Consider the following 25,394-nt stretch of genomic DNA (forward strand, 5'->3'; position numbering starts at 1 on the left):
GATTTTAAAGGTAATGAGGTAACAGGTCACATTTTATAGCCTTTAGTACGACTCGGCCAGGGTTTGAACTCACAACCTACCGATCTCAGGGCAGACACTCTAATCACTAGGGCACTAAGTAGGTGTTCAGAACTTCAGAGTTTCTGCAAGTATAGCTTTTTTGAGCTTCCAACAATCCAAACCAATTTAAAAACAGCATAATTTTTACATGTAACATGCCTTTAAAAAAAATATATATATATATTTTTGATAGGTAATGTTAGGTAATGTTATTTGAAAATCAAAACAGTATAATGTATTACAAACAACTACAGTAGTTTTATAAAGTAATGTAATTATATGAACCGAACCAATGCTGTGTATTTTTTGGGCTGCTTCTTTGTACTGTAACAACAGGAACTTGGAAATTGTTGTTTTGTTGAGTGAAAGACTGAAGGGGTCAGAGTTGTCGGCAAATGAGCCATTGAGCAAGGCTGATGCTCCATCGTCCGGTTTGTTGAGTAAGTAGAAAACAAAGAACTAAAACACGTCAGGAAAACCATTTGGCACCTTCTCCATATTTTCATGGATTAATGTCCGCTGTGTGGCTTTTGTTTTGCCGTGTAAGCACAGCTCTGCCGAACTGCCTGCCTAAGTATGAAAATACTCAAAAATTAAGGTGCTGAAGTACCACTGTATATGTCATTATTTTTTTATATACTTCTCTGACTTATTTGTGTTGAAAACAATTATATAGTCATACATTGCTTCTGGTTTTTTGTAAAATGCACATAATGCAAAATGGGAGACTATCTATAGATCCACTGTCACAACTCCGATTTCTGATTATCTTTGTGTAAGAGGGGTTGCCCGAAGTACACCGAATAAACATTTAATCATATTGAATTCAAAGAAATTGTGTGTACATTCTGAGAGACTTAAAGATACTTCTGAGGAAAATAGATTTGATTCAACACTGACACCATGTAGCATCACTGTAACTTGTCAATGATCTCGCATTTCTTCTTGCAGAAAAGGTCCAATGTTTTGTGATAAAATTCAAGTATTGTGACTGCTTGGCTTTCAGCATTCAAAATGGCTTGATTGATTCTAAAACGGAATGACACCACACTCACCGGGGTACGCAAAGTGCTGCGGAGAGCGTGGCATGATAGGTGACGTCCCTTGACGACTGTAGGTTGGGGAGTCAATATAACTTGGACTGGAGCATCGTCTCTGCTTTATGTCCAAGCAGTCATAGTCCTTTGAAGACAGATGGGAGGTACAACAGGACAAATGAAAAGAGTCAAGTGGTTTCAAGTATTTTAAGTGCTATTCTTGTAACACTGTGAGAGGAATGCCTACCTGAGAATAGGGAGAGAGTGTCCCAAGAGACTGCAGAATAAGACACAAAATGTTATTTAAAATACAAAAAGTGCAACAATGCATCAGAAGTATATACTGTACTTTACAACAATAGCTTATATATTTACAGTTGTTCTGCTTCTTGGCAGGCGTCCATAAGTATGTTAATCAGAACAAAACAGCTTTTTGAGTCAAGCTGAGAAGAATGGTTTCAAACACATGATGAACTAGATGACCTTATCAAGATCCACACATTAAGATAAGTAAGGATTTGTATTCATTTGAATCATGCAGTTTTACATCAGCTACAGTTAACAAACAGAATCTCAAAGTGGGAATTGTGTCAATGACAATGTTTGATGTATTGATTTTTGCACCTTTAAACAAACTCTAATTGCATATACATTGGCACCTAGGTTTTCCTTATTGATCTGTTTAAAAATTTTGTTTTTTAAAATGTGCTAGCTCAAAGCTAATTTAGATTGAATTTTCCAAAGACATGCTGCTGAATAGCATTAGCAATTTTACATGAGGAGTGACACGCTGTAGAAAATTGATAAATGGATAGATTTTTAAAACATCCAAATTTGGTAATGAAAACTACAACTGATTGTGTTCAGAACAAACAGATTTGAGTAATAAGTATAATATTAATAACACTTTGTAGGGCTCAACAAAAAAAAAGACTGGCACTTTGAACATAAAGGCAAAGACTAATTCCTGGCTACGATAACACACTGTAGCATTTAACATCTAAGAATTGCAACAGCATATTACAGTATACTTTATTCTACATTACAATACTTGCTAATGCCTCCGTAGTGTAAGAAAACAAGATAACAACTGAAAAGCACAAATCAGGATTAAATTTTGGCTTTAAAAGTATAAAAATATTTTTATACAATAACATTTACCGGTATTAACAGATATGAAGTACCGACAATTGGTACAATTGAGTACCAGTATCAATTCAAAACTAAGGTCAAGGTACCCATTCCCACTTGAACCCCGAAAATATTTTTGGTGAAAATATTAGACTAAAACAACATCATACTAAAACCGGGCCGAATGAAAACCGAGGCATCACTGTTACATAAATGAACAAATACTAAATGTACTAAGACAAGCAGCTCAAAAGCATTTTTTAGGGGGTCCATTTGAACATTTTTGCCTAAAAGAGAGAGACGAGTTCCACATTTGGCCTGGAGTGTGTCGCAGTAGTACCTCCCCATAGATGTAAGTGTCTAGCCTGTCATCAGAGGTGTATCTGTAGTAGGGCTGGTATGAGGAGGATATGAGGTCTGGCTGCTGGACCGCATAAATGGCCTTGATCTTTGGTAGGGCAGCTAGGTCCTTATAATCTAGGAACTCATGCTCCAATCTGGCCTGGAGAGAGGACACACACGTACACCCACCAACACAGACACAACAGCATGAACGACACCCAGAAAACAAAAGTATGGAAACTCCACCAGTGATGACAAACAGAACATGCAGCTGAAGTAATCTACAAGCAAAACACACAAGCCCGTGCAAGTATCTGCTAAGTGCATCATCAGAAGTACACTTGTACGCTGAAGCCTTTAGCAGCAGTGTAAAATGTTGACCTTCAGGGGGAATGACAGCTATAGACAGTGGGAGGGGAACAGGAAACAGCACGGAAGGCAAGTGTGCTTACACTGCATTTGTCCCTCATCCATCACCCTAACCAGAAAGGTCATTGATTAAGAGATGAGTGTCGAGCAGAGAGCAGTGACTCACGTTTGCATGCAGACAAGACTAGACTTACCTACACTGACAACAGGCAGCAGTCCACCATGCAGTGAGCCATGACACATTTCCAAACAGAATTCTGGGAGACTGACAGCCATAACTCAGCTGTATTGAGTCCAAAATGTATGTCAACTATGAAGCACTGATTCAATGATTTGAAGTTTCAGAGATGACGGACAATGTATTATTTCTTATGATAACATTTAAAAACCTCCATAATATGGTGATGATCCAAAGTAAGAATTATCTAACTTGGTTACGATACAGTAGCTGTATTACTGAGAACCAATGTATATGTACATACTGTATTGGAGTTTGTATCATTTAGAACCTTGTTTCAATTTCACAGTACTCGCTAGGTTTCCGAAAAATTAACAGTCATAAACAAGAAATTTGCCTTTGACTTAAAATTTGTTCTGCATTTGTGTGATCACCACAAAACATTCTTGATTTGTCAGTATGTAATATGCACATAATATTGTTTTTCCTAAAAATAATGAGGCAGCAGAGTTATTAAAACACATAATTTGAATACTTAGCAAAGCGTTTGGCCAAGACCAAGGACCAGTGGAACTGGCTTACCTCAATGCCCATTGTACTGGTTGACGTAGGCAGTTGTCAACATACAACCGCCTATGTTGTATGTTGACAACATAGGCATATATATATATATATATATATAGTTCATAACCCGTTCATAAAAATATGTAATATGTATATAATATATATAGTTATATATACATACATATATATATATATATATATATATATATATATATATATATATATATATATATATATATATGTAAATATATATATATAAAAACATATATATAAAAACATATATATATATATATATATATACTTCATAACCCGTTCATAAAAATATGTAATATGTATATAATATATATATAGTTATATATACATACATATATATATATATATATATTTAGTTATATATATGTAAATATCGATATAAAAACATATATACATATATATATATATATATATATATATATATATATATATATATATATATACTTGCAGTGTGTATACTAAATTTTGATGGAGGGTTTTGAAGTTGTTTTAGAGGGCTTTGAAGACTACAACAGTAACTCCCATTTGCCGCAAAAAAAAAAAAAGACATGCATGTTCTTGTCGCTAGTAATGATTGTGAACGATAGGTAAAATTCCAAAAAAAAGTGTAGTTCCCCTTTAAAGTTTACAAACTTTCTGCTTATGATCACAACCTTCTGCTGGTGTGAGGTATGATTTATAATCTAGCATTGACTTTTACTATCTCAGAGGCAATGCATCAGCTCATCAGTTCAGTATGTCAAAAGCTGCAGTAGCTACGTTACCTCAGTAAACAAGGCAGAGCGTTACTAAAAAACAGTTCCTCTGCTTTAGCTCTTATAATAACAATGTTGCTAATACTTGGTTAACATGCAGGTCATGACATGTAATTAGAGCATTTCTTGCAGTTTTTGTTTTTATAGAGGACTATATAGGCGGGGTGGATGGCTATCATTAGCTACATGCAAACAAGCCTTTTGGCTTTTTGTGCCATTCATTTGCCTTTTTAAAGCATTACATAGATTCAATTCTTTAAGATGTCAAACTTCTCAATCAATCAGTCAAAACATTGTTAGAAGTCTGGTACAAGACATATTTTAGAATTTGCACTGGACAAAAAAGACAAAAACATACATGTTTTGTCTCATATAGGGATCGTGAATGATACACAAAATAAACAAAACAAGTGCAGTTCCCATTTTTAGTCATAATAATAACAGTGAACTGGGATTTGAGGAGTTGTTCGATATGTACAGATTAGCGACATTAACTAAACTGACCCAAGCGGCTTCCACTGTATTTGTTAGTAGTTATGGGAAACACATGCCCTGTCTTTACTGTACATTTCAGCGGGCGAACACTGAAAAATAAGTACATGTGGAGATAGTGCACAGGATAAATTATTGTTACATATTATTTCTCACCTATTTCATTTCAAGGCATGTATCCTTACATAAATAGCAAATAATCTGCTTGATCAATGTCAATCTCCCAGCTGACCAGGTACTAGAAGTAACACCTCTTAGCACCTGTTTTTTTCCAATGGAAAAGCATAAATAGCGAGTACAGCCATAGCAAAACTCACGGCACTAGTGATAAGTTAGTGTATTGCAAAAAGACATGGTGAAATCAATGTTAAGAAAGGGAAGGGTAACAAACACCACATTGATGTAGGAGCATGTGTTTTTTGCCACTGTTCAACTACAGACATACGAGCTAGCGCCATGACATGAACAAACGAGCACAGAAAGTGAGGAGGCCGAAGGAGTGAGCAGCCCTCAAGTTGGTGCCTAGCAGGTAGCCCTTTTGGTGTATTATGTGTCCTTGTTTAAGGGTTTGATACAGTACAGGAGGTGCCGGTAGATGCAAGAGTGATAATAAGGTGCAAACTTACACATATAACCCTATTGGGGGAACCAATGGAGGAGCCTGGGGGAGAGATGGAGGTTTCTGACAGGCGTCTATGCTGTTTGGTAAAGCACAAAGCAATGAGGATTCACAATTGTATTTACTGCTTCATCCAAAAAATGTATATTTATCTCACCCTTAGTCTCCTCTCTGCTCTTGCTGCCTGTTTGCATAATGGGTGCCACACCTCACATCCTGACGAGTGAAAGACAAGAACAGGTTGACATGTAAGTTTTAATGTATAGGTGCAAGCCAAGGCTGCAACTAATGATTATTTCCATCATCAACTATGGTTATACATTTTTTCAAACAGTCGTTTAGTCAAATGCTTTTTGCTTATGATCTGTTGTACACATTTGACGCTGAGTCCGTAACTTGATTTCAACAATTTTTTTCAAACCTAATAATTAAAACTAAATAGAAAATTAAAATAAATAAATATAGATTGCTGACAAACAAATTGTTCAACCACGGTATATATTAACCACAGATAAAAAATACACATGAAACGCAGTAAAAAAAAAGTACTGTTAGGATTATTTAGCTGCAATTATTGACTTAAGGCAGGGTTCAGCAACCTGCGGCTCTAGAGCTCTTTAGTGCTGCCCAATTGGCTCCTTGGAGCTTTTCTAAAAAAATTATGAAAATGTAAAAAAATGAGGGGAAAACATTGTTTTTGTTTTAATATGGTTTTTGTAGGAGGACAAAGATGACACCTAATTGTTAGAAATCCCATTGTTTATATTAAACATGCTTCACTGGTGGAAGCATTTGGAGAGCACCCTTTTGTCTTACTAATTTTGGTGGTCCTTGAAGTCACTTTTGTTTGTTTACATGTACAACTCTATTTGACGCTGCCACAGAAAGACGTGTTTTATGCCACTCCTTTTTAGTCTCATTTTGATCACCAAACATTTTATGTTGTGTGTGAATGCACAAAGGTGAGCTTTGTTGATGTTAGTAACTTGTGTGGCGTTCTAAATCCATTAAAAGAAGACAGCCTACAGTTTCCTTTAACTTGAACTAACACATCTATACTTTTGGCCATTCTTAGCCAGTCATTTCCAGGAGTTACAGTATTTCACCCTTTGAGAAGCATCCGTTTTATTAATGCATTCCCATGTTGTTAAAATGTGTAGAATAAATATTAAATTTCAACATTTCTGTCACCAAAGATTTGCGTCAGCCTGCCACACATAGTCATTTTGATAGTATGCTAAGATCATGTGTTGCCTTCATTAGAACACTTGTACAAGGCTTTCATTTTTTTTGCGGCTCCAGACAGAATTGTATTTTTGGTTCAATATGGCTAACAGAAATAACAGTGAAAACGCGTACAATCACAGCGGTCTATTAATTTTATTTTTTTTAAGCCACCTCTTGACAATAACAAATTGTTGTTGTTATATAATCAATGTTGTCGATTATGTCGACTAATCATTGCAGCACTTTATTAGCGTACGTTTAGAAAGTGTGTGCGTTTATCTGTCATGTTCTACCTGTCAGGTACATTTCTTCTCCCTCTTTAAACATCATGTTACAGCGGACACAGCGGGCACAGGTTGGATGGTAGTGCTTTCCTCCAGCCTGGATAAGAAGAGAAGAACAAAAAAAATCATTATGAATGTCCTCAATTTTAAGCATGGTTTCAGTTCAACGTCAGGCCACAATGGCTTCGATCATGAGGCACCATCCTAAGATAGCTTGTACTTGTTTCATCAGCTTGCAGCAATCACATGGAAGCCCACCCTGTTCCTCCTGAATGTCATAATTAGCAACTGTCCCTGTGGGTCAATCATATGAGGATGTGCAGGAGTGTGTACTGTGTGTGTGTGTGTTTTGGAGATGAGGAGGGATGAATGTGACCATGCAAGTGAAGGGCATGAGTGTCAACACTGTCCTTGGAACACACTGATATAAACGCCATTTCATTTAAGTATAAGGGTTGTCCTGCTACCAAAATGCATTTTGATACTTTTCAAAATAAATAGAACCTCCAAAAAATCTTATGATACTTTAATTTAAACATACAATTAAACATGTTTTTGCAATCCAACATGTTTTGGGCATTAAATGAAATACTGAACAGATTAGACAACTTCTCTTTTAGTAGTAAGCAAAGTGGTAACAAAGGTTTCTGATATTGCTGCTGACATTTGCGGTAACATATTGTTTTTTTCTCACTGTATGATTTTGCCAAAATTATTTAGGTACAAGCGGATAGATTTGCGGTAAATATCTGGTTCCTTTTTGTTTTAACATATTCTATCTACACTTCTGTTAAAATGTAATAAACACTTATTCTTCTGTTTTTTTGATACTTTACATTAGTTTTGTGTAAGACTACAAATTTGGGTATTGATCTAATACCAAGTAGCAACAGTGTCATACATTAGTCTTAATTGAAGTTCTTCTGTGTCCAGGAACATATTTACTGAGTTTATAAATAATACTAAAAAGAAAAAAATATTTTTTGATGATAAAATATACGGTGTAATCATCATTTTATTGACGAGATATGGTTTGTGTACTTGGTATTGTTACAATCGATATTAGTATAGATCCATCCTTTTGTTTACTTGGACTTAGACTTAGTTTCAAAAGATGGAAAGGGTAGGGATTGAAATGATAATGCAGATATTAAGTGGACAAAAAATGTACCATAGCGATATAAAATATAACATATATGTAATATTTACATACTATATATACAGTACATAACATATACTGACATATTATATTGTTATATTATATTTGTATATAATATATACTGATATATTCTGTTATATATATATATATATATATATCGTATTTGAAATGTGTTACAAATTTTATAGATATTTATATATATATATATTAGGGGTGTGTGAAAAAATCGATACGAATACAAATGGAATCGTTTATGTTGTGCGATTCAGAATCGATTCTAATTTTTAAAAAATCGATTATTTTTTTTAACAAATTTTTTTAAATTTTTTTAATCAATCCAACAAACCAATAAACAGCAATACCATAACAATGCAATCCAATTCCAAAACCAAACCTGACCCAGCAACACTCAGAACTGCAATAAACAGAGCAATTGAGAGGAGACACAAACACGACACAGAACAAACCAAAAGTAATGAAACAATAATGTATATTATCAACATTATTAATAATAATTATAATTTCAGCATAGCAGTGATCAAAAATCCCTCATTGACATTATCATTAGACATTTATAAACATTAAAAAAAAAGAAAAATAGTGTCACAGTGGCTTACACTTGCATCGCATCTCATAAGCTTGACAACACACTGTGTCCAATGTTTTCACAAAGATAAAATAAGTCATATTTTTGGTTCGTTTAATCGTTAAAACAAATTTACATTATTGCAATCAGTTGATAAAACATTGTCCTTTACAATTATAAAAGCGTTTTAAAAAAATCTACTACTCTGCTAGCATGTCAGCAGACTGGGGTAGATCTTGCTGAAATCCTACGTATTGAATGAATACAGAATCCTTTTAAATCGGGAAAAAAATCGTTTTTGTATCGAATCGAATCAATAAAATCGATATATTATCGAATCGTGACCCCAAGAATCAATATTGAATCGAATCGTGGGACACCCAAAGATTCACAGCCCTAATATATATATTTATATATATATATACATATACAGTATATCAAATTTGTAACTAATTTCAATTACGATGTACATTACAGTATATGTAACAGCTGCGGCAAAATAAATAAAAAATACATTCAGGAGCGCTAGTTTTCTGTTAGCGGTTAGCTTTTGTATCATCCTATGGTGAGTGGTGAAGTTAAAGCACTAGTTTGCTGTTAGCGGTTATCTTTTGTATCCTCCAATGGTGAGTGGTGAAGTTAAAGTTAAGTTAAAGTTGAAGTACCAATGATTGTCACACACACTAGGTGTGGTGAAATATGTCCTCTGCATTTGACCCATCCCCTTGTTCACCCCCTGGGAGGTGAGGGGAGCAGTGGGCAACAGCGGTGGCCCCGCCCAGGAATCACGATGGTGATTTAACCCCCAATTCCAAACATGTTTAGCTATTTTTTGTCCTGCAGTGATGACACTTGTAATACACAGTTTATTTGTCGCCATGGAGGCTAAGATTAGTGATTTACAAGTAGCTAAAAGGGAATAAGCGGTAGAAAATGGATGGATGGATGGATGGAAGTAGCTAAAATACTGTGGATGGACGATAGCTGCTTGCTAGCTACAAACTAGCTAAGTAAAGTACAGTAAAGTACCTTTTTATTTCATTAGTATTGCAGTACTTTATTAGTCGTAAGTGCTGATGTGACGTGAATTATATTTAAATAGCACTTTTCTCTAGAGATTTAAAGCACTTTACATAGTGAAAACCAATATAAAGCCTGTTTCCCAAGGACACAACAGCAGTGACTAGGATGGCGGGGGCAGGGATCGAACCAGGAACCCTCAAGTTGCTGGCATGGCCGCTCTACCTACAGAGCCACACCGCCCCTGTATTTCGCATGTGTTTCTGTGATGTCTGATGCGTGACCTCAAACCATCACCTCTACCTTTATGACACATTAGGGAATTTTATTTATAGAAACAGTATGTGCCAAGTGGACCAAAGCAATTTCATCTCAACCTTCCTAGAATGTCTGCGCAAGGTAGTATTTTATTGATAATACAAACAGTGCATACACAAACCGCTGCAGCGACTAAAATATCTCATAGAACTACTTGCACTCTGGTCAGTTGCTAATTGTATCGAAGATGCATCAGCAAATGTTGGTCCTCATTTTTCATCTCAGGTTACATTGTAAGGAAAACCAACAGAGATGCATTTCCGTTTCCGATTTTACTGTTTGTGGCCATATGGTGTTTGTACAGTCGCGGAAGCCGCTCTCTCTCAAGTTCCTTTTTGTGTAAAGCTTTTAGAGCAATACATTTAAATAATAGCGTTAGTCTCTGTGCTACTGGGGATTTAAGATCAATTTAAGACATATTTTGAGAAAACACACATGGTTAGCTGTCAGTAAACTTCAAAAGCATTGCTCAATAACAATGGGGTGGTATAGCTCGGTTGGTAGAGCTGCCGTGCCAGCAACTTGAGGGTTGCAGGTTCGATTCCCGCTTCCGCCAACCTAGTCGCTGCCGTTGTGTACTTGGGCAAGACACTTTACCCACCTGCTCCCAGTGCCACCCACACTTGTCTAAATGTAACTTAGATATTGGGTTTCACTATGTAAAGCGCTTTGAGTCACTAGAGAAAATGCGCTATATAAATATCCTTCACTTCACTAATATACCTAGCTATTTTTTTGAAGATATGTATTAATGAACATTGCACCTGCAGTTCAATTTGCTGGGCACTCAAACAGTTGAATGCATTCATTAATAAAAGTGTTAATCAAGATATGTATTTGCCGTTTGTTTGTTGTTACAATTTCGACAAAAAATACTAAACCATGTTTTAGCTGGGATAGGCTTCAGCTCAACCCTGATCCCAAACAAAAAAATAAAACATAAATAAAAATGACTGTGGAGCAAGATTTACGCACAATTTACACCAAAACATATGCAATAAATAGTTCTCAAGAAACCCATCATTAGGATGTCAAATTCTGACAGTTATTTGTGCATGCACCTGTGCGTTCCTGGAGTGAGACATAGATATAGGAATGGTAGAGAGTGAGTGGGAGACTCACCGATAAAGGCTGACATGTCTGTGTGTCTATAAATAACTCAAGAGAAGAACAAAGCACTTCACACCAACCAATTTGATGAGCAAAGGAGCGCAGGGACAACAAGACATTGAGCGTGCGTGTGTGTGTGCGTGCGTGTGTGTGAATGTGTGTGTGGGTCTACGTGTGGCAACCCACTTCTAAAATTAGTTCCAATCCGACTCCCTTAATTGTACATTAACTTCTTCTTAAAGTCGTTTAACTGCTTTTTAGCCTTCCATCTTCTAATACACATATTTCAGTTAAAACCCGTTTTATATATTGTTATACATTATTACATCACTGCACGTTTTGCTCTTTTTTATTCATAATCCCTTTTGCCAACTTATTTCTGACCACCTTAGTCTAGTCATTTTCCCGATACAATAGTGGTGCCATATTTGATGATGAGATGCAAATATGCAATACTATCAAATAATGTATTGGAAAAAAACAGATACAATACAATCACAATTTAATCCTAAATGCAGTAGGAACATATTTTGGAAAAAGTGTCTTCTTGCACATTAAGCCAACAGAACTTTTAGAAATTAATAAACAATTTCCTATTAAAACAGTCTGGTGAATAATATTTTTTCAAGAGTGGGGAAAATAACATGTGGATTGTTAATTATTGCAAAAAAGATGATTGAATATTTGAAAATAACCCAAGTTTCTTCTTTTGCAAAATTATTGTTAAAAACAAACCTTTTTTGTCCATTATTTGCTTCAAGGTTGTCACCACTTGCTTTATTACCATAAAGTAACAGCAATTATCTCCATACTTGAATATTGTTGATAAGTAATAAAGCAGCTAATGGATACAAACAGGTTGTAACAAAACATGTTTTCACTGGTTGATTAAAACTTTCCACAGATAAAAATAATACCTCCTTCCTCCTAAAATATAAACATGCCAATTCACCATTATCGATCTATCCTATCCCTATAGTCAGTGTTTCTAAAACAGTATACCGGTAATAATATAATACCGCGATACTAATAAATCATATTCGGTACTATACTGCCTCTAAAATGTACCGATCCACATGTTCTGCAGTGCACAATCACGCGTTTTGGCTTAAACAGTAAAGATATTGGTGAAGTTATAACACTGAAATGCCCACCGGAAGACGTGCTGTAAGACATGGCTAGCTAGCTAGCGGCTGAAGTCCAGCCCCAGTCAGCAGTGTTTTAGCTACTTGAAAATCACTAATCCTCGCCTCCATGGCGACGAATAAAGTAAGTTTCTTACAAGTATCATCTCTGCAGGACGAGGAATAGCTAAACATGCTTCACTACACACCAGAGCTCACCGGCGTCACAATTTAAACAAACACCATTGGTGGATCTACACCTAACATTTACTGTAATGATACCAAGTACAGTAGCGTATCTAGTCACCACAACATCTTTTTTCATTAAAAAAAATGTATTATCACATTTTAACATACCTGTAGATAGAACATGTTAAAAGAGAAAGTACGCAAATATTAACAGTAAATGAACAAATAGATTAATCATTAATTTTCTACCACATGTCCTTTATAATTTTGACAAAATAATAGAATGGAAAATGACACAATATGTTACTGCATATGTCAGCAGCTAAATTAGGAGGCTTTGTTTGCTTACTTACTAATAAAAGACAAGTTGTCTTGTATGTTCACTATTTTGTTTAAGGACAAACTAGCAATAAGAAACATACTGTATGTATTAAAATAAAATACTGTATTGTTAAAATAAAGCCAATAATGCAATTTTGTGTGGTCCCCTTTATTTAGAAAATTTCCGAAAAGTAAAGAAAATTATCAAAATCATTTTGGTACCGGTGCCAAATTATTGGTATCGGGACAGCACTAGATCCTACTATGTTAGACTACAGTAGAACCCCATAAATACATTTGTTTTGGTTTGGTTAAGCATGTCAAAGGGCGTATCACTCTCCCATGATAAGTCACACACTCCCCAAGCACAGCTGGGCTTAAACTGAGCTGAGGAAGAAGAAGTGACTGCTCCATTGTGATAAGGCTGATTATGCTCAGTTAGCACAGTCAGCTCCCATTTGAGTACTTCTTAATTACTGCAGAGATTTACCTAGCTGAATTTCTGTTCAGCATTGTGTTACGGAAGAAATGATGCTGCATCCTCACCTCCAGAACCCTTCCACTTATGTATCTGCAGCAGGCCTCACATTTCACCCCATACTGGGCATGGTAGTCTGCCTCACAGTAGGGTACTCCGTCCCTGCAACAGACATACAAAAATACGGAATAGTCAGTGGCATTGAAAGCAAACAACGCAAAGATTATATGCAATCTGTTGTTGTGTTCCCTAAATTGAGTGTACATAAATGAAGGTGTGTGTTGCTGAGTCTAACCTGGACATAATCTGGACTGTACATAAATGCTTATTTTGAAAATGTAATTTTGTTTATAGATTATATGCATTCTGTTGTCGTGTTCCCTAATTCTGAGTATACATAAATGAAGGTGTGTGTTGCTGAGCCCGACCCGGACATGGACCTGGTTTAAAGAAGTCTTTAAACAATATAATTTCATTGACAACCTGGTCTGGTGAAGATAATGTCCTTTAGTTTAAACAAATTAATAAATAAAGAAAAAATAAAAAAAATTATTGAACAAAAAAGAAACTCAAATAAAATAAAAACAGTGACATAGAAACTAGTAATTAATGAAAATTAGTTCCGCCTGATTGTAGCTGAGATAGGCGCCAGCGCCCCCCGCGACCCCAAAAGGGAATAAGCGGTAGAAAATGGATGGATGGATGGATGGATGGAGTAAAATTAACTGTTGGAGGTTAGTCCTATTAGTGGACCAGCAGCACACACAATCATGTGTGCTTCATGGACTGTATCCTTTGCAGACTGTATCTGTAGGAACCAGCATATTAATAACAGAAGGAAACAACTCTTTTGTGTGAATGAGAGAGAATGATTGTAAATGGGGGAGGGATGGTTTTTGGGTTGGTGCACTAATTGTAAGTGTATTTTGTGTTTTTTTATGTTGATTTAATATAAATTAAAAAAACAAAAATAAACCAAAAAAACCCCCCCCAAAAAAAACAACACAAATTGCATTATTTTCGGTTTCTGTTGTCCTTTTCATGCTCACTTGCTGATGTATTCTCCGGTGAGGACCATGTTGCATGTTTGACACCTGAAGCAACTGACGTGCCACTGCTTCTCCAGCGCCAGGAGAGATTGACCTTGCTTGATCTCTGCTCTGCATCCGGCACAGTCTGGACAGAAAGAGCAAGACTAGGATGAGGTGAAAATTAGGCAGTGAAACACAAACAAACTTAATAGTGAAGCACAAAATGAGTAGGAGCAGTGTCTTGCTGAACTGTAGTTTGACTTCTTTAAAAAAAAAAATCACATATTTGTACCCTTAACTCATCAATAGCTATGGGAATGCAGGATATTTCCGTGCTCAGCTGTTTTTCCTCACATTTCAAAACACTAATTTAAACAGGAGTGCATCTCTCTTTGTGAAGAGTGATTTGGATAAAAGCAAACTGTAAATTCAAATTCTGTACCTTCGCAGGTGTAATTGAGAACATTGGGAGGATTTAGATCACGAGGCTACTGTCCATGCATGGCTCCAGAGTATCATAATGTTGAGGATAAGTCACTATGTTTTCATTAGGAAAATGATGTATCTACAGGGCCGTCTTTAAAGACAAGATCTACCGATCCCGGGTATGCACGCTAGCTAAGGGACTACTCTACTCTGCACACTGTCAGCCAAAACAAACTGCATTTTACTGTGAAAAACTGCGGCACATCCAGACTGTTTGCTGCTGGCAAATATATTTAAACTGTCATTAGTGGTGATAGGGCTGGATCAATAGAGTCAAGATTTAACTCCGCTATACAAAAGTGACCCCGCTAAGTCTTGATACAGTTCCTTTTTATGCAGATGACTTGATACCCAATTGGATGGTCTAAAAAGCTATAAAGCTAATGAAAATGTGCAGCAAGTAAAAATGCAGAATTAAGTATTTTCAAGGGACAGGTGGTAGAAAATGGATGGATGGGTACTTAACAGTTCTTTGAGAAAATCTTATGCAATTCCCAGATGTATGAGGTTATATAATAAACACATACTCTTAGTCGCACTACTTGTGCACGCTGTGCATACATTTGCATTCTTACAAATCACTCTCATGTCAGAGAACTGCAGTGGAACAAACAGAGGATTACATTTCACTTCTACACCGTCACACACTCTGACAGAGTGACGAACACGCAACTGGGGAGCCATTTGGGTTTTGTTCTCATGAATGGAGCAATCTGGGGAAGGCAGTAACTTACTGCTCTGATGTACTGAGCCACCATATTTTATTACAGCAGTCAGTGTGTAGGAGACCGTGCTTTATACACAACAGTAAAGAAATGATTCTCTATAAACCACTGGCGCTATGCTGCGCTATGAAATGCTTTACATCCCCTGTATTTTATCAATGGAGTAGGCTTTTAAGCAAACTACAGTATGGGCCTAATCTATGAAGATCTAAATACCACGCGCTAAACAGCATGTGCAAACTAGAAAATTTAATGTACTAACAGTGGGCGTGTTGCGTGTGATCTACTAAGACTGCATGTATAATTGACAACAAGTACAAGAATGGTGCAGACCATACTTGCCAACCCTGCCGGATTTTCCGGGAGACTCCCGAAATTCAACGCCTCTCCCCAAAACCTCCCCGGGACAAATTTTGTCCCGAAAATCTCCCAAAATTCAGGCGCAGCTGGAGGCCACGGCCCCTCCAGCTCTATGTGGACCTGGAGGCCACGGCCCCTCCAGCTCCATGCGGACCTGATTCAGCAATGTTGTAACCCCCTTAAACAGGACAATACTGCCATCTACTGTACATCGAATAGAATAGAATGTACTTACTTTACAAATGTTGTACTTTTTAACCTAACAACCATATATATTCCATTACTTCGTGCTATCTTAAAATTATGAAATTAATAAATGTCTGTGTAATTCAGTAAACAAGCATGACCACTATTTGATTAATACAATACTTTTACTTGAATTTAACTTCATCATTGCTTTTATGGCGTTATTATAACATCTCCCGTTTATGCGTACAACAGAGCGGGATGTTTGCACAGATAAAAGTGATACCATGCTACATGACATTTATGTAGGAATATCATCCTACTCTTCACGTCTGGTGTTGACAGTAACACATGATTGAGTGTGTTTGGGCTCCCTCATTCCACCGGTGCAGATTGATGTGACAGAAACTTGATTAGCTTAATGTGCTAAGTAGGCTAATGGACACATCAAATTAGAGGTTGTGGCTGGTGGCGCTCAGCAGAAAGGACGAGGCGAGGCAGATGCAGGACTTACGGCTGGGCCCGTGGATTTTGATAGGTTCATTTGGCTTAGTGAGTGAGTGAGAGCACTGCTGGCACACACAGTCCTTTCCACTGAATGTCACTCTGTCTCCGATGGGAAAGGGTTTACTGTGGGGTTGAAAATACAGAAGGTGAATTAGAAAAACTAATACACAACTGTGGATCATGTCTTGGGTTTCTGCAGACAAGTCAGAAAATGGGTGATGGCAGGAACATGAGTGTGTGACAGACAGACCGTGATATTGCTAAGAAACTTTTATTTCTGGTAACAATGATAAGAGATTCCCAAACATAAGGGCACAAATAGGAAGTGGACTTGTTTATTGCAGAGGGAGAACATGCAAACTCTACACAGACACACCTAAACAGAGATTCAAACTTGCTCCAACATGCTCGCCATTCGACCCTCATATCTTGATTGAATACAGTTTACATTTAATATGAATCATTTATGAATCAAAAATCACAATAAGACTTAAAGAGGGAATCTGACAGAACACGACACACATTTCTGTCTGTTTTTCTAAGGGACTGATTGATTTCCCCATGACTGAGGAGGATCTAGGAATGAATGGGGAGCTAACAGGCTTAGAGAAGGCTGTTTAAAATGACATAGACAGCAATAATCCTTTTTACTCCGTCACCAGGGCCAGGAAATGGAGCCAAGGCCTAGAAGGAGTCACCAGCGGAGCTCACAGTTAGTACACAGTGGGCTTGGTACGTACCCCGAGGCACATGTGCTCCCTCTCTCTTATTTCGGAACAAGTGTGTGTCAGCCCTTGTTTCTGTTTGGTGCACCTGTCCCTGACTTACCTTGCCAAGTGCTGAGAGAATACTTTTGTTCTTCCCACTAAGGATGATTGCAATTATATCTCCAACAATAGCTTGTGGGCTTTTCCCAGAAAGCAGGTCTGCAAAATGTTAAACTATGCTTTCTTCTCCCTTCTACATTAGACATGCAACTCAAAGGAATAGGTTTTAAGTTGGGCTTACATTTGTAGTTCATGAATAAAATGACTTTGTCATCCATTTAATGGTAATTAGGTAAGATGATAAAGTGGTACCTTGGCTTACTAGTGCCCCAGCTCACAAGTTTTTGGAATACAAGCTATCTCTTAAATGTTTGTTTTTTGGGAAAAACGGTTATTTACATTTTAATGGATGTTCCGAACAGTGATTTATGCTGCCCATTCCGACCGTCCATGAGTGAGGTTGGCCGATACCAATACCTATACCATACCAATCACATGTATTAACTGTAAATGTTCCAATTAATTCAAAGTGAGTACTAAATCAGCACAATATCTAAACCAGTTTATTATTTTATTTGAATACATACTATTGTTGGAGCAAAAGAGAGTCAATAATATACACTAAATAAACAAAATCCAAAACTAATAATACTCATTTAGTATTCATTACCCTCAAATTTTATTTTGGGTAAAGGAAATTGTTTTCTGAATGTGTTTGCATTAATAAAGTAAATTCGAAAATGATGAGAAAATGAAAACACCAATTTAATCATGGAAATATCAATCATACAATGATATTAATTACCCTTGGTGTTGACATCAACAATTTATGGATGTGTCCACCCTCATCTCACACGTGTACTGACTGCGACAATGGTGGCACACCAACAGTTAATGTTATAAAATCTTCTATTCAAAATTGTATTAATCTACTCCTGTTAATAGCTGCTTACTTTACGCTTCTGCTTTTAGCTATCTTAGTGGCTAGTTTAGCTATTAGCATGCCTTCTCCTGCTTGCTGTCGATGTGTAACATGTTTAGCCTTGTTTTCAAGTGATAATGTCATTAATAATGATGCTTAAGATAGAGAAAGAATGGTTGGAATATTCCCTGTGTATATCATCTAGTTGAGACAGGATCTGGAGAGCTTTAAAATGCAAGCTTCTTTGTGATTCTATCGTCCATTGTATTATAAAAAACAGCGCAAATTATTTAAAGGAACTACTGTATTTCCTTGAATTGCTGCCGGGGCGCTAATTAATTTAAAACCTGTTCTCACTCCTGCGCTTACCAAAGGCATGCGGTAAAAGTAAGCATGCGCTAATTATTTTAAAACCGCTTCTCACACCGGCACTTACCAAAGGCATGCAGTAGAAATTTGAGTGTGATGTAAGCTTGGACCTTAAATCCTACTGAATACCTCTTAATCTTCTACCCTTTATGCGATTTCAAATTACCGGTATTGAAATCAGCCTCCTCCATTTTGAAAATGATGACAGGGGAAGTGTCACTCGTGACGTCACGAGTTTGACCAGATGGTAATACTAAGCATGCGCTAATTATTTTGCGAAGCTAGTTTGACCCGGCAGTAATTCAAGGTAGGCGCATACTATATGCCGTGCGGCGATTCAAGGAAATTCGGTAAGTCAATAATAACTAATGTATTCTTAAAATTCAATATTACAATTTTACTTTCTAAAATCACATCACTCTTTTTTGTAATGAAAGCTAAAAAAGTAGACTTATTAATATGTTTCTGGACGAAGTAGCAGAGGAGTGGAAAGTCTGGGCTTCTCTGCTTAGGCTGCTGCCCCCGCTACCCAGCCTCAGATAAGTGGAAGGAAATGGATGGAGGGATGGATGGAAATGTGTTTCAAACATGACAAGCAAAATAATATACAAAGATTCTTGAGATATCATAGAAGAGCGACATGAATGCGTGTGTGATAGTTGATTCTGTCCATACCAGACTTTTTCTGTCAGGGAGTTTTGCTTTGTCAGCAACGCTTTAAAATGTTACACAGTTAAAATGTTTAATGCGTTGTTTAACGAGCCACTAAAGGGAAGCTATTTCTGGTCATAGTTAAGTACGCTCTTTTGATCATTTCCAATGAAAGCATCAGCACAAAAACCTGTTTTGATTTCATTGGTGTTGAGGCCATGATGATAAAGATGCAGAGGACATTGTGATGTGAAATGATAAAGAAAGATGGTGATGATAGTAATGAAAATAACTTCGGGGTAAGGTAAAGTAATTATTCAGATTAAATATGTCAGGGCAGTAGGGTGGGGAAAAACTAAATTTTGTGATAAATTATATATACAAGAATAAATCCTGAAACCACACTTTTGATTTTGCATCAAAACACAATGGCTCATGCCAAGCTCCCTTCCAAAGGTTCAGTTTTTGAGTAATACTTATACCCCAACTCTTGATCTCATCAAGCACTATGGTTCAATGAGATACTAAATTACCAGTATTTTAATGCCGGAGGGACATAAGGAAATACAGAAACAACCTGGCTTCAGATAATGTTAATGTCTGTAATCCAGATTCTCATAAATAGATATTTAGCCATTTTTTGACTAACAATTTTTTGTCGTTACAGACATGCTTATATCTGTCATGCTTGGCCGTTGTTCAGGGAACAAAAGCAAAGGCAGCATGCGAGTTCATAAGTAAGTAGGTGAGCTTATCTGAAACCTAAGAAAAAAAAACGTGCATAAGTAAACCAAACTTATGCTGACTAAGTGTGTTAAAGAACACTTTAACATGTTTTACAGTTAGTTTATCCTACAAAGGGGCTTACTTTATTATCACATGCACAATTTGAAATTTTGTCTCTGAATTTCACTCATCCTTATGAAGGAGCAGTGGACAGTCATTGTTTGGCGTATACAGTAACACAATCTAGGTCATAATTTAGCAACTTGGTCATTGAAATGGTAATGTGTGTGCGACCATGGATGTGGGCATCCTGCTCAAGGACACAGCGGCAGCAGCTGAGTTAGCAGGACTTGAACGCATCAGTTACTGGGTGACCCTTTCTACCTCTTGAGCAATGCCGTACCTTTCATTGATATACTATATATCTGTTGCCTAACTGAAGGGTGGAAAATGCCAAGAAAAGGTCAGAAAAGGCTTGCGAACATTGTGTTAAAAGGAATACAGGGCAGAAAGAAGCGATCCGCCCTTTGGACTGATGCTGACTCCTTCTGTTGACACATCCTGACATGACTGCTCTACTGACTGTCTCTAAACAGTTGGTTTCAACTTGTCTTTCTCAACGTGGAAGGGGTGAGAATGTAAGGGAAAGCAAAAACTGAACTGAATAACTAACTCTGGTTTGTCAGAAGGAGCTAAACATCAAGCCTGACAAAAAGAAAGATGGCCTACTTTTCCTGTAGTCTGAAACACTGGGTAAACTCTTATAGAGAATCACACATTGTTTGATTTTACTGATCATTTGTCTTGATTTATCAGCTGAGGAATAATAAATGATGTGTTCCCCTCCCATCTTCAACAACGGCTGTGCTTGTGTGATGGTGAGTGTGTTCAGTGTGTACCTGCAGACGCTGCAGACAAAGCACTTTGGGTGGTAAGTCCGTCCCAGAGCCGAGACCACCTCGCCTGTGATGAAGTTGCCACAACAGTTGCACCGTGTCCCGTACAGACGCTGGTAGTCCGCTGTGCAGATGTACTCGCCCTTTTTCTGGAAGAAGCCTGACCTTGCCAGATCACAGTTACATACTGTGGAGAGGGGAGTGGACAAATGTTGCTAGGGTTTGCATTCGGCACAAAACAACATTTCTGTATGTTTTACTTAAATAGTTCTATGTCTACAAGTGTAAAAATTAATACATGAATCTAGCATGCTAATATTTTTGAATTTTCTATTTTGGGTGTGGGTATTTTAAAGCAGTTAAAGTGACCCAAAAGGTTGTGTTTATGACTCACTCTTTATGGCGTTGACGGGCGTTGTTTTACAATAGAAGAATAAAACAACTTTGAAATAAACTAATGGTATTGATGCATAACTGTGTATTTTATTCTTGGAGGGCTTTCCTGAATATGTATTTAACAATTATTGCTTAGAACTTGGACTACTAGGAGGCTAAATCACTGTTTTAAAATCCAAGGAAAATAATGTCAGATTTAGTTGTTTGCTTTACTGTTGTTTACATTCAGGCATACATGAGTTTTATTAATGTATGTACTGTAAAAAACAATTTTGAATATTTGATTTAAAATCGATTGTAATGCTCTTAACCCAACACATTCTGAAATTGCTGGATAGTTTTTAACATTTACCACTTTAATAAACAAATACAATACTTTATGAATATCAAGGTTCTATACAGGATACATTTGCATTATTCTCCTCTTGATCTATGATGGTAGGCATTGTTGGGGGTGAAGGTTGTCAGTTTCAGCCCCCCAATCAACGCCACTGCTTAGAACCACTAAGAAACACGCCTACCTTGACCTCAAATGTGTTAATAGTCAACAGTAAAAAAACAAACATAAATTGCATATTGAATGAATAATGGAGAACTGTGCTTTATTCACATAACAGTTGTATGTGAAATGGCAAAACCAGAGGAGCAGTGGCTGTGAAGTAGGTCTTTAGCTCCCCAAAAAGCAAAACCATTTACCAATTGCTGTCTTACGCTGGTTTCCATGGGAAACAAATGAGATGATGCACAATTTATAAATCCAAAAAACTATCTTTGTCTTTCTTTTACAAGATAAAGCCACAAACAGTACCGATCCGCAGTTCCTCCTGGGCAAGTCACAAGTTGCCATACCCAGACTTACTGGAGTTGTGACATGAGAAATTCACAAGACCTTGTGGAATTTTTCTGAAGTTCTCGGGCCTGACGGTTCAAAAGGCATACTATGAAACCAGGCATTACTCAAAAACACAGCAACCTCCTGATACAGCACTTCCACATTGTGTATAGGTACAACCGAGTACAATGCATGTGCAGGAGTAAAAACTTATAAGTACGTCTGAAAAGTTTGGAATGCCGGATAATGTATCAGAGTGGATTTTTACACAAAAATAAACCATACATATATTGCATCACATTATCAAATGCAAATCCTTCACATATAGCAAAGGTTTATCAGTTTAAAAAAACTAAGCCAAATATTATTTTACTTGAGCTGCCATGCCTCCTGCTCTCTATTGCTGGCATCCCTAAACATTTTTATTTTAAGATGAGAATGACAAATAAATAGTCCCAATGACTGATTTCTTTAATGCTAACATCTTGGTAATTTTTATTTTTGTTCGGTTTTATCATCTTGTGTATTGTCAATTAGTGGTTTGTTGTGCACTGTGTATGTGTGTTTGTCTTTACAAAGAGTCGTGAGAGACGTTATTCAGCGTAAGCGTAAGACTGCAATGACCCAATTTGCTCTTGTGGCAATATAATGATTTAATCAGTGGAACAGTCGTTTTGTGTGTGGCTGTACAATAATTTGTAAAGATGGAGACAAAACAACAGTCCCCATCATCAGCACCAGTAAACGGGATGAAGTTTACATAGCGTGTGTTTGTGTCAGGTATGTGTTAACCTAAAAATGTGAATGCTAAAAAGACAGTATGCTCTTCAAGTTTTTACCATGTAACTGCGAGTAAATTCCAGTGGGTTTAACAGAAGAGGTAAAAAGGTTATTCAGAATCGTGGCTAGGGTGGTAAATACTGCAGTGTCTGGTTTCTCCCAATTTATGTGGTTAACCAACAAAAGGAATTGACAAACGTTGTAACCTTCTCCTGGAAAAAAAAAAAAGGTAACACTAATAAAAGTCTCATGACTTGAAAATCAAATACAGACAGTAACAGGACAAGGTAGGCACTGTACATTTATTCAACAGTCAAATATTAACTAAAGCCATATGGATTGTTATAGATTGTGAGCATTCACAGTACTTCTGGTGAAATGTTGACACGATGAAGAAAACTATTAATATTTTTCCATGCTGCATGTTACCATAAAAAACAATGAATTGCTCCAAAAGTTAACAAGTATAGCCCTTAATAGAGCAGTTACCTATATGAACAAAATACAAGGAATGGGCACTTGATACTTGACACAGAACCATAACCTTTCTGTGGCACTGAGTTGGTGTTAGGGACTATGTAACTTGCCATGAATGCATAATATCAGACACAAAATAATGGAAATTATAGAATGTGTTTATGAGCGAGAACGAACAGGTAGTTTTGAGCATTTAACTCTCACACTGGTGTATGGAATTATTGACCACTGGTATTGGTGGACTTTGGCGTGTATATGGTCCATTACGGTAGTTAGATATCTGAAATACACCAGTACAATATATATTGTTTTTATTCTCTGATCCTGGGCTCGCGATCTTTCTGTGTGGAGTTTGCATGTTCTTCCCGTGACTACGTGGGTTCCCCCCGGGTAGTCCGGCTTCCTCCCACCTCCAAAGACATGCACCTGGGGATAGGTTGATTGACAACACTAAATTGGCCCTAGTGTGTGAATGTGAGTGGGAATGTTGTTGTCTATCTGTGTTGTCCAGGGTATACCCCGCCGACAGCCTGAATGCAGCTGACATAGGTTCTAGCACCCTCCGCGACCCTCAAAGGGACAAGCGGTAGAAAATGGATGGATGGACGGATATTCTGTAATCTAATTGAATAGACGTAATGTCTGCATCTTATATGCATATGCCGGTAAACTGTATATAAATAATAACAATAGCGGCAAACATAATTGCATAGAATAGGTGGCAATTAATTAATTGGCCCTGCGATGAGGTGGCTACTTGTCCAGGGTGTACACCGCCTTCCGCCCGAATGTAGCTGAGATAGGCGACAGCGCCCCCCGCGACCCCAAAAGGGAATAAGTAGTAGAAAATGGATGGGATGGATGGAAGGTGCTAATTAAACTGTAGTCCTAGAGTAGACTTTGCATGTTAGCCGGAAAAGCCATCGCCTTGTTTAAACAAGAACGCTCATGGTTGTTTTTGGCTGGTTGAAAAAAAAAAAAAAAAAAGTGTCCACACACACACACACACACACACACACAACAGATTAATAAATATTCATCTTCAGACGGGAATGGATTACTTGTTGAAAACAATGTAATTCATACGCCACACATACCTGTAGCGCTATTAAACAGAATTCAGACGGAGCCACTAAACAGACCAAAACAATAGGAGAAAAAAAAGCCATTCGCATTAAGTCCATTTTTCGCTAAACAACGAACGAACACAATAAGAAGAAAGAAACCTGAGTCTCTCGTCTGGATACGATGACAAAGTAGAACTACTTCTGCAAGTTATATCAGATTACAAAACAACCACAGCTCTGCTGTCCGTCATTGCAGTTGTTCTTCTTAGCGGTGGTTGCCTGTGTGGTTCTTTTTTGTTCAAAATTGAGTGGTTTGCTGGCAAAGAGCAAAATCATCAGATTTTCTCTTTTTGGAACTTGTTCTCAAAAGATATTGTTCCAGAGCATGTCGGACGCCATTGTCATGTTCACATACAATACGTTACTTTTACAACCTAAAATGTTCCCATGTGGACGAGGTCTAATTTGTTTAGCGTCCATCCATCCATCCATCCATCCATTTTCTACCGCCTGTCCCAAGCGGGGGTGCTGGAGCCTATCCCAGCCGCATTTGGGCGGAAGGCGGAGTACACCCTGGACAAATCGCCACCTGATCGCAGGGCCAACACAGATAGACAGACAACATTCACACTCACATTCACACACTAGGGCCAATTTAGTGTTGCCAATCAACCTATCCCCAGGTGCATGTCTTTGGAGGTGGGTGGAAGCCAGAGTACCCGGAGGGAACCCACGCATTCACAGGGAGGACATACGAACTCCACACAGAAAGATCCCGAGCCTGGGATTGAACCCAGGCCTACTCAGGACCTTCGTATTG

General features: G+C 37.4%; 1 protein-coding gene across 2 annotated transcripts in view; it reads right to left on the bottom strand.

Annotated features, from left to right (window-relative positions):
• ablim3 (actin binding LIM protein family, member 3) overlaps positions 1-25,394 on the bottom strand; it is an 87,028-nt gene that overhangs the window by 19,429 nt on the left and 42,205 nt on the right. The window contains exons 3-12 of one of the 2 annotated variants that reach the window (XM_061901850.1): positions 21,026-21,209; positions 16,699-16,814; positions 14,446-14,572; positions 13,465-13,558; positions 7,101-7,188; positions 5,738-5,796; positions 5,588-5,659; positions 2,569-2,730; positions 1,345-1,374; positions 1,116-1,242 (exon numbers count right to left, since the gene is read on the bottom strand). In XM_061901850.1, coding sequence (XP_061757834.1) covers positions 1,116-1,242; positions 1,345-1,374; positions 2,569-2,730; positions 5,588-5,659; positions 5,738-5,796; positions 7,101-7,188; positions 13,465-13,558; positions 14,446-14,572; positions 16,699-16,814; positions 21,026-21,209 — 1,059 coding nt within the window. The remainder of the gene's footprint in view (positions 1-1,115; positions 1,243-1,344; positions 1,375-2,568; positions 2,731-5,587; positions 5,660-5,737; positions 5,797-7,100; positions 7,189-13,464; positions 13,559-14,445; positions 14,573-16,698; positions 16,815-21,025; positions 21,210-25,394) is intronic. The other variant, XM_061901851.1, reaches the window with a different exon arrangement.

This window comes from Nerophis ophidion, linkage group LG05, assembly GCF_033978795.1.
Source record: "Nerophis ophidion isolate RoL-2023_Sa linkage group LG05, RoL_Noph_v1.0, whole genome shotgun sequence".
In the NCBI taxonomy this organism is placed as follows: Eukaryota; Metazoa; Chordata; class Actinopteri; order Syngnathiformes; family Syngnathidae; genus Nerophis; species Nerophis ophidion.